This window comes from Bubalus kerabau, chromosome 1 (assembly GCF_029407905.1).
Source record: "Bubalus kerabau isolate K-KA32 ecotype Philippines breed swamp buffalo chromosome 1, PCC_UOA_SB_1v2, whole genome shotgun sequence".
Taxonomy (NCBI): Eukaryota; Metazoa; Chordata; class Mammalia; order Artiodactyla; family Bovidae; genus Bubalus; species Bubalus kerabau.
The window spans coordinates 211,650,200-211,661,275 of NC_073624.1; the positions used below are offsets into that span (position 1 = coordinate 211,650,200).

Consider the following 11,076-nt stretch of genomic DNA (forward strand, 5'->3'; position numbering starts at 1 on the left):
CTGTATTAGATTTGCCAAATATCAAAATGAATCCGCCACAGGTATACATGTGTTCCCCATCCTGAACCCTCCTCCCTCCTCCCTCCCCATTCCATCTCTCTGGGTTGTCCCAGTGCACCAGCCCCAAGCATCCAGTATCGTGCATCGAACCTGGACTGGCAACTCATTACATACATGATATTTACATGTTTCAATGCCATTCTCCCAAATCTTCCCACCCTCTCCCTCTCCCACAGAGTCCATAAGACTGTTCTATACATCACTGTCTCTTTTGCTGTCTCGTACACAGGGTTATTGTTACCATCTTTCTAAATTCCATATATATGCGTTAGTATACTGTATTGGTGTTTTTCTTTCTGGCTTACTTCACTCTGTATAATAGGCTCCAGTTTCATCCACCTCATTAGAACTGATTCAAATGTATTCTTTTTAATGGCTGAATAATACTCCATTGTGTATATGTACCACAGCTTTCTTATCCATTCATCTGCTGATGGACATCTAGGTTGCTTCCATGTCCTGGCTATTATAAACAGTGCTGCGATGAACATTGGGGTACTCGTGTCTCTTTCCCTTCTGGTTTTCTCAGTGTGTATGCCCAGCAGTGGGATTGCTGGATCATAAGGCATGTCTATTTCCAGTTTTTTAAGGAATCTCCACACTGTTCTCCATAGTGGCTGCACTAGTTTGCATTCCCACCAACAGTGTAAGAGGGTTCCCTTTTCTCCACACCCTCTCCAGCATTTATTACTTGTAGACTTTTGGATTGCAGCCATTCTGACTGGCGTGAAATGGTACCTCATAGTGGTTTTGATTTGCATTTCTCTGATAATGAGTGATGTTGAGCATCTTTTCATGTGTTTGTTAGCCATCTTTATGTCTTCTTTGGAGAAATGTCTATTTAGTTCTTTGGCCCATTTTTTGATTGGGTCATTTATTTTTCTGGAGTTGAGCTGTAGGAGTTGCTTGTATATTCTCGAGATTAGTTGTTTGTCAGTTGCTTCATTTGCTATTGTCTTCTCCCATTCTGAAGGCTGTCTTTTCACCTTGCTAATAGTTTCCTTTGATGTGCAGAAGCTTTTAAGGTTAATTAGGTCCCATTTGTTTATTTTTGCTTTTATTTCCAATATTCTGGGAGGTGGGTCATAGAGGATCCTGCTGTGATGTATGTCAGAGAGTGTTTTGCCTATGTTCTCCTCTAGGAGTTTTATAGTTTCTGGTCTTACGTTTAGATCTTTAATCCATTTTGAGTTTATTTTTGTGTATGGTGTTAGAAAGTGTTCTAGTTTCATTCTTTTACAAGTGGTTGACCAGAGTTCCCAGCACCACTTGTTAAAGAGATTGTCTTTAATCCATTGTATATTCTTGCCTCCTTTGTCGAAGATAAGGTGTCCATATGTGCGTGGATTTATCTCTGGGCTTTCTATTTTGTTCCATTGATCTATATTTCTGTCTTTGTGCCAGTACCATACTGTCTTGATAACTGTGGCTTTGTAGTAGAGCCTGAAGTCAGGTAGGTTGATTCCTCCAGTTCCATTCTTCTTTCTCAAGATCGCTTTGGCTATTCGAGGTTTTTTGTTTTTCCATACAAATTGTGAAATTATTTGTTCTAGCTCTGTGAAGAATGCTGTTGGTAGCTTGATAGGGATTGCATTGAATCTATAGATTGCTTTGGGTAGTATACTCATTTTCACTACATTGATTCTTCCAATCCATGAACATGGTAAAAGGAAGAAATGAAGAACCCCAGGGTTAGTAGAAGGAAAGAAATCTTAAAAATTAGAGCAGAAATAAATGCAAAAGAAACAAAAGAGACCATAGCAAAAATCAACAAAACCAAAAGCTGGTTCTTTGAAAGGATAAATAAAATTGACAAACCATTAGCCAGACTCATCAAGAAACAAAGGGAGAAAAATCAAATCAATAAAATTAGAAATGAAAATGGAGAGATCACAACAGACAACACAGAAATACAAAGGATCATAAGAGACTACTATCAACAATTATATGCCAATAAAATGGACAACGTGGAAGAAATGGACAAATTCTTAGAAAAGTACAACTTTCCAAAACTCGATCAGGAAGAAATAGAAAATCTTAACAGACCCATCACAAGCACGGAAATTGAAACTGTAATCAAAAATCTTCCAGCAAACAAAAGCCCAGGTCCAGACGGCTTCACAGCTGAATTCTACCAAAAATTTAGAGAAGAGCTAACACCTATCCTGCTCAAACTCTTCCAGAAAATTGCAGAGGATGGTAAACTTCCAAACTCATTCTATGAGGCCACCATCACCCTAATACCAAAACCTGACAAAGATCCCACAAAAAAAGAAAACTACAGGCCAATATCACTGATGAACATAGATGCAAAAATCCTTAACAAAATTCTAGCAATCAGAATCCAACAACACATTAAAAAGATCATACACCATGACCAAGTGGGCTTTATCCCAGGGATGCAAGGATTCTTCAATATCCGCAAATCAATCAATGTAATACACCACATTAACAAATTGAAAAATAAAAACCATATGATTATCTCAATAGATGCAGAGAAAGCCTTTGACAAAATTCAACATCCATTTATGATCAAAACTCTCCAGAAAGCAGGAATAGAAGGAACCTACCTCAACATAATCAAAGCTATATATGACAAACCCACAGCAAACATTATCCTCAATGGTGAAAAATTGAAAGCATTTCCTCTAAAGTCAGGAACAAGACAAGGGTGCCCACTTTCACCATTACTATTCAACATAGTTTTGGAAGTTTTGGCCACAGCAATCAGAGCAGAAAAAGAAATAAAAGGAATCCAAATTGGAAAAGAAGAAGTAAAGCTCTCACTGTTTGCAGATGACATGATCCTCTACATAGAAAACCCTAAAGACTCCACCAGAAAATTACTAGAACTAATCAATGACTATAGTAAAGTTGCAGGATATAAAATCAACACACAGAAATCCCTTGCATTCCTATACACTAATAATGAGAAAACAGAAAGAGAAATTAAGGAAACAATTCCATTCACCATTGCAACGGAAAGAATAAAATACTTAGGAATATATCTACCTAAAGAATCTAAAGACCTATATATAGAAAACTATAAAACACTGGTGAAAGAAATCAAAGAGGACACTAACAGATGGAGAAATATACTTCTTCTTTTCCAATTTGGATTCCTTTTATTTTTTTTTTCTGCTCTGATAGCTGTGGCCAAAACTTCCAAAACTATGTTGAATAGTAACGGTGAAAGTGGGCACCCTTGTCTTCTTCCTGACTTTAGAGGAAATGCTTTCAATTTTTCACCATTGAGGATAATGTTTGCTGTGGGTTTGTCATATATAGCTTTGATTATGTTGAGGTATGTTCCTTCTATTCCTGCTTTCTGGAGAGTTTTTATCATAAATGGATGTTGAATTTTGTCAAAGGCTTTCTCTGCCTCTATTGAGATAATCATATGGTTTTTATTTTTCAATTTGTTAATGTGGTGTATTACATTGATTGATTTGCAGATATTGAAGAATCCTTGCATCCCTGGGATAAAGCCCACTTGGTCATGGTGTATGATCTTTTTAATGTGTTGTTGGATTCTGATTGCTAGAATTTTGTTAAGGATTTTTGCATATATGTTCATCAGTGATATTGGCCTGTAGTTTTCTTTTTTTGTGGGATCTTTGTCAGGTTTTGGTATTAGGGTGATGGTGGCCTCATAGAATGAGTTTGGAAGTTTACCTTTCTCTGAAATTTTCTGGAAGAGTTTGAGTAGGATAGGTGTTAGCTCTTCTCTAAATTTTTGGTAGAATTCAGCTGTGAAGCCGTCTGGACCTGGGCTTTTGTTTGCTGGAAGATTTCCGATTACAGTTTCAATTTCCATGCTTGTGATGGGTCTGTTAAGATTTTCTATTTCTTCCTGGTCCAGTTTTGGAAAGTTGTACTTTTCTAAGAATTTGTCCATTTCTTCCACGTTGCCCATTTTATTGCCATATAATTGCTGATAGTAGTCCCTTATGATCCTTTGTATTTCTGTGTTGTCTGTTGTGATCTCTCCATTTTCATTTCTAATTTTATTGATTTGAGTTTTCTCCCTTTGTTCTTGATGAGTCTGGCTAATGGTTTGTCAATTTTATTTATCCTTTCAAAGAACCAGCTTTTGGCTTTGTTGATTTTTGCTATGGTCTCTTTTGTTTCTTTTGCATTTATTTCTGCCCTAATTTTCAAGATTTCTTTCCTTCTACTAACCCTGGGGTTCTTCATTTCTTCCTTTTCTAGTTGCTTTAGATGTAGAGTTAGATTATTTATTTGACTTTTTTCTTGTTTCTTGAGGTATGCCTGTATTGCTATGAACTTTCCCCTTAGGACTGCTTTTACAGTGTCCCACAGGTTTTGGGTTGTTGTGTTTTCATTTTCATTCGTTTCTATGCAAATTTTGATTTCTTTTTTGATTTCTTCTGTGATTTGTTGGTTATTTAGCAGCGTGTTGTTCAGCCTCCATATGTTGGAATTTTTAATAGTTTTTCTCCTGTAATTGAGATCTAATCTTACTGCATTGTGGTCAGAAAAGATGCTTGGAATGATTTCAATTTTTCTGAATTTACCAAGGCTAGATTTATGGCCCAGGATGTGATCTATCCTGGAGAAGGTTCCATGTGCGCTTGAGAAAAAGGTGAAATTCATTGTTTGGGGATGAAATGTCCTATAGATATCAATTAGGTCTAACTGGTCTATTGTATCATTTAAAGTTTGTGTTTCCTTGTTAATTTTCTGTTTAGTTGATCTATCCATAGGTGTGAGTGGGGTATGAAAGTCTCCCACTATTATTGTGTTATTGTTAATTTCTCCTTTCATACTTGTTAGCATTTGTCTTACATACTGCGGTGCTCCCGTGTTGGGTGCATATATATTTATAATTGTTATATCTTCTTCTTGAATTGATCCTTTGATCATTATGTAATGACCTTCTTTGTCTCTTTTCACAGCCTTTGTTTTAAAGTCTATTTTATCTGATATGAGTACTGCTACTCCTGCTTTCTTTTGGTCCCTATTTGCATGGAAAATCTTTTTCCAGCCCTTCACTTTCAGTCTGTATGTGTCCCCTGTTTTGAGGTGGGTCTCTTGTAGACAACATATGTAGGGGTCTTGTTTTTGTATCCATTCAGCCAGTCTTTGTCTTTTGGTTGGGGCATTCAGCCCATTTACGTTTAAGGTGATTACTGATAAGTATGATCCCGTTGCCATTTACTTTATTGTTTTGGGTTCGATTTTATACACCGTTTTTGTGTTTCCTGTCTAGAGAATATCCTTTAGTATTTGTTGGAGAGCTGGTTTGGTGGTGCTGAATTCTCTCAGCTTGTCTGTAAAGCTTTTGATTTCTCCTCCATATTTGAATGAGATCCTTGCTGGGTACAATAATCTGGGCTGTAGCTTATTTTCTTTCATCACTTTAAGTATGCCTTGCCATTCCCTCCTGGCTTGGAGAGTTTCTATTGAAAGATCGGCTGTTATCCTTATGGGAATTCCCTTGTGTGTTATTTGTTGTTTTTCCCTTGCTGCTTTTAATATTTGTTCTTTGTGTTTGATCTTTGTTAATTTGATTAATATGTGTCTTGGTGTGTTTTGCCTTGGGTTTATCCTGTTTGGGACTCTCTGGGTTTCTTGGACTTGAGTGATTATTTCCTTCCCCATTTTAGAAAAGTTTTCAACTATTATCTCCTCAAGTATTTTCTCATGGTCTTTCTTTTTGTCTTCTTCTTCTGGGACCCCTATGGTTCGAATGTTGTAGCATTTAATATTGTCCTGGAGGTCTCTGAGATTGTCTTCATTTCTTTTAATTCGTTTTTCTTTTTTCCTCTCTGATTCATTTATTTCTACCATTCTATCTTCTAATTCACTAATCCTATCTTCTGCCTCTGTTATTCTACTATTTGTTGCCTCCAGAGTGTTTTTGATCTCATTTATTGCATTATTCATTATATATTGACTCTTTTTTATTTCTTCTAGGTCCTTGTTAAACCTTTCTTGCATCTTCTCAATCCTTGTCTCCAGGCTATTTATCTGTGATTCCATTTTGATTTCAAGATTTTGGATCAATTTCACTATCATTATTCAGAATTCTTTATCAGATAGATTCCCTATCTCTTCCTCTTTTGTTTGGTTTGGTGGGCATTTATCCTGTTCCTTTACCTGCTGGGTATTCCTCTGTCTCTTCATCTTGTTTAAATTGCTGGGTTTTGGGTGTCCTTTCTGTATTCTGGCAGTTTGTGGAGTTCTCTTTATTGTGGCGTTTCCTCACTGTGTGTGGGTTTGTACAGGTGGCTTGTCAAGGTTTCTTGATTAGGGAAGCTTGTGTCGGTGTTCTGATGGGTGGGGCTGGATTTCTTCTCTCTGGAGTGCAATGAAGTGTCCAGTAATGAGTTATGAAATGTCTATGGTTTTGGGGTGACTTTGGGCAGCCTGTATATTGGAGCTCAGGGCTGTGTTTCTGTGTTGCTGGAGAATTTGCTTGGTATGTCTTGCCCTGGAACTTGTTGGCCCTTGTGTGGTGCTTGGTTTCAGTGTAGGTATGGAGGCATTTGATGAGCTCCTGTCAATTAATGTTCCCTGGAGTCAGGGTTTGGACTTAAGCCTCCTGCTTCCAGTTATCGGTCTTATTTTTACAGTAGTCTAACTTTTCCTTCTATACAGCACCATTGATAAAATATCTAGGTTAAAGATGAAAAGTTTCTCCACCGTGAGGGTCACCCAGAGAGGTACACAGCATTACATGGAGAAGAGAAGAGGGAGGAGGGAGTTAGAGGTGACCCGAATGAGATGAAGTGGAATCAATAGAGGAGAGAGCGGGCTAACCAGTAATCACTTCCTTATGTGCACTCCACAACTGGACCGCTCAGAGATGTTCACGGAGTTAAACAGAGAAGAGAAGAGGGAGGAAGGAAACAGAGGTGGCCAGGAGGATAAAAGGAGGGAATGAAAAGGAGAGAGACAGATCCAGCCAGTAATCAGTTCCCTAAGTGTTCTCCACTGTCTGGAACACACAGAAATTCACAGAGTTGGGTAGAGTAGAGAGGGGTTAGGGAGGAGACACAGGCGACCTGGTGGAAAAAAAGGAGAGTCTGAAAGGGGAGAGAGCAGTCAAGCCAGTAATCTCACTCCCTAGTGAAAAATGAGTACTGAAGATTGGGTTATTAAGGGTACAAAATTGGTAACAAATACCTAAAATCAAAAATTAAAAATCTAGAGTAGAGTTTGGAATTTCAAAAATACAATGTTAAAGAAAAGAAGAAGGAAAAGAAAGAGAAACAAAAAACAAAAACAAACAAAGTCACAAAAATTATAAAGAAGATGTAGGTACAAAATTGATAACAAATACCAAAAAGCAGAAAGTGTCTTTTAATTTCATGGCTGCAATCACCATCTGCAGTGATTTGGGAGCCCCAAAAAATAAAGTCTGACACTGTTGCCCCATCTGTTTCCCATGAAGTGATGGGACCAGATGCTATGATCTTAGTTTTCTGAATGTTGAGCCTTAAGCCAACTTTTTCACTCTCCTCTTTCACTTTCATCAAGAGGCTCTTTAGTTCCTCTTCACTTTCTGCCATAAGGGTGGTGTCATCTGCATATGTGACATTATTGATATTTCTCCCAGCAATCTTGTTTCCAGCTTGTGCTTCCTCCAGCCCAGTGTTTCTCATGATGTATTCTGCATATAAGTTAAATAAGCAGGGTGACAATATACAGCCTTGACATACTCCTTTTCCTATTTGGAACCAGTCTGTTTTTCCATGTCCAGTTCTAACTGTTGCTTCCTGACCTGCATACAGATTTCTCAAGAGGCAGGTCAGGCGGTCTGGTATTCCCATCTCCTTCAGAATTTTCCACAGTTTATTGTGATCCACACAGTCAAAGGCTTTGGCATAGTCAATAAAGCAGAAATAGATGTTTTTCTAGAACTCTCTTGCTTTTTCTGTGATCCATCAGATGTTAGCAATTTGATCTCTGGTTCCTCTGCCTTTTCTAAAACCAGCTTGAACATCTGGAAATTCATGGTTCATGTATTGCTGAAGCCTGGCTTGGAGAATTTTGAGTATTACTTTACTAGTGTGTGAGATGAGTGCAATTGTGCAGTAGTTTGAGCATTCTTTGGCATTGCCTTTCTTTGGGATTGGAATGAAAACTGACCTTTTCCAGTCCTGTGGCCACTGCTGAGTTTTCCAAATTTGCTGGCATATTGAGTGCAGCACTTTCACAGAATCATCTTTAAGGATTTGAAATAGTTGGAATTCCATCACCTCCACTAGCTTTGTTCGTAGTGCTGCTTCCTAAGGCCCACTTGACTTCACATTCCATGATGTCTGGCTCTAGGTGAGTGTGAGTGATCACACTTCATGATTATCTTGATCATGAAGATCTTTTTTGTACAGTTCTTCTGTGTATTCTTGCCATCTCTTCTTAATATCTTCTGTTTCTGTCAGGTCCATACCATTTCTGTCCTTTATTGAGCCCATATTTGCATGAAATGTTCCCTTGGTCTCTCTAATTTTCTTTAAGGGATCTCTCATCTTTCCCATTCTATTGTTTTCCTCTACTTCTTTGCATTAATCTCTGAGGAAGGCTTTCTTATCTCTCCTAGCTATTCTCTGGAACTCTGCATTTAAATGAAGTGAGAAATAGATTTAAGGGACTAAATCTGATAGACAGAGTGCCTGATGAACTATGGATGGAGGTTCGTGACATAGTACACAGTTTGAAAGCATCAATTCTTCGGCACTCAGCTTTCTTTATAGTCCAACTCTCACATCCATACATGACCACTGGAAAAACCATAGCCTTGACTAGACACACCTTTGTTGACAAAGTAATGTCTCTGCTTTTTAATATGCTGTCTAGGTAGGTCATAACTTTCCTTCCAAGGAGCAAGTGTCTTTTAATTTCATGGCTGCAGTCACCATCTGCAGTGATTTTGGAGCCCCAAAAAATAAAGTCTGACACTGTTTCCACTGTTTCCCCATCTATTAGTTGTATTCAAATGAACTACTTGATTGAGCTAAAAAATGAAATCATTTCATCCACTGGTTTGTGCTCAGTTGCTTTTAAATTATTATCAAAATCTGTAATCTTGGCTCTCTTTATTCTATTCTTTGGTTGCAGTGTTACAGTTCAACTTGAGTATACTTAATTAAGGTTTTGGAAATGCAAAGTGTTGTGTATCAAGAGTGGTTTATATATGGTCATTTTGTGTGTGAATGGATACATGCATGTTTTTGAAGATGGAGAACACAGGCATATAACATTTCTGGATTTATGTCAAGGTGTGCTTCTTTAAGGGGTTGAATGAGACCTATATGTTTCTCAGAGGTAGAAAGTTCTATCATTGATCTAATTTTCCAATTTTCCAAAACTCCAGTTTCTGTGGAGTTTTATCATCAGTTTGCTACTGCCACCACACTTGTGGAAGTTCACAGTTTCTACAAAGAAACTGAATATTGTAAAATGTTCCAAAGCAGGGAAGTACAAGTGAAACCATGAAAAATAGAAAGAAAAAAAAAACAAAACTGAGAAATTCCACTAAGATTCTAAAGCAATTCTAAAGATGATGCCAAAAGTACCTAAAATGGAGACCATTATTAAATATTTGTGGATGAATGGATAATTTGAAATGTAAGACTTCTTAACATGAGTCTAATTTATTTAGACTGTATTAAAGTTAGTGATTACAAATGGGCATATTTTCTTCTTTTAGTTTGACTCTGTATCATCAAGTTAGAACCTTCCTTAGGGCCCCCAGCACTTCTTTGTTTCTAAGACTATAAATCAAAGGATTTAGCAAAGGAGTGAGAATAGGGTCAAGTACAAAGAGGACTTGGTCCAGTCTGGGATTATGATAGGAACTAGGCCTCATGTAGACCACCATGGCAGGGCCATAATAGAGGCACACTACAGTCAAGTGGGAAAAGCAAGTGGCTAGAGCTTTGTCCCTTCCCTTTGGAGATTTCATGTGGAGGACAGCAAGGAATATGAGAGCGTAAGAGGACATGATGAGGGACAAGGGGATGAGGAGCACCACAATACTTGTCACTACCACAGCCTTCTCATAGGCAGAGACATCATCACAGGCCAATTTTAGGATGAACATGATCTCACAGAGGAAATGGGGAATCTCTCTGGAACCGCAGATGGGGAAATGCATGGCATAGGCCGTGTGTGCAAGTGATGTAAGGGCGCCCCCAGCCCAGGAGATGGCAGCCATCTGCAGACAGACTTTCTGGCTCATGATGAGGGTGTATCTCAGAGGGTTGCAGATGGCCACATATCGGTCATAGGACATGAGGGTGATGAGGGTGCACTCAGCAATTCCTACAGTCAGGAAGAAGAAGATCTGAGTCCCACAGGCCACTCGTGATATGTTTCTCTTCCCTGAGAAGAAGTCAGTTGCCATCTTGGGTACGATGCTAGAGATTAATGTCATGTCCATGAGAGCCAGTTGGCTGAGCAGGAAGTACATGGGCATGTGGAGGTGAGAATCCACCCAAATTAGGAGGATTAGAATGGAGTTTGAGGTGAGAGCCATGGTGTAGACCAGGAGAATGGCACAGACAAGGAAGTTGACATGTTTCATCTCAGGGAAGAGGCCCAGGAGTATTAAATCTGTATTTGAAGACTCATTTCTTCTGTCCATGTCTCTGCCTTGTTAGAATTAATCAACCCTGGGGGAAAGAGTTGTAGAACTCATGAGGATTTATTGGATTCTGTCCTCCAAGCTCTTTCCTTTATAATCCTTATATAAAGTGTCGACAGGCTAGGATACTTATGCAGATGTCAGCAATTTGGCCAGTTTTTCGGTTAGGTAGGCTCTCTCAAGTCCCCACCTATTTCCTTTACTCATGGAACAAATTGCCACCACCTGGAACAGTTAATGTTTAACCCACATCTAGTACATAGTAGTTCAAATTCCAATACTACCATCTCCCCTCCTTCCCACCTCATTACTCAGAGACTCCTTCCCCTCTCCTCTTTATGCTGTCTCAGTTCCTGCTTGAACCTTTGAAAATTTTATGACATTTGTTCCACCCTCACACA

General features: G+C 38.6%; 1 protein-coding gene across 1 annotated transcript; it reads right to left on the reverse strand.

Moving 5' to 3' along the window:
• Positions 1–9,754: 9,754 nt before the first annotated feature.
• LOC129642189 (olfactory receptor 56-like) lies at positions 9,755–10,675 on the reverse strand. The gene has a single exon (XM_055566748.1). It carries the CDS (start codon positions 10,673–10,675, stop codon positions 9,755–9,757), a length of 921 nt encoding a protein of 306 aa, XP_055422723.1.
• Between the last annotated feature and the right edge of the window lie 401 nt (positions 10,676–11,076).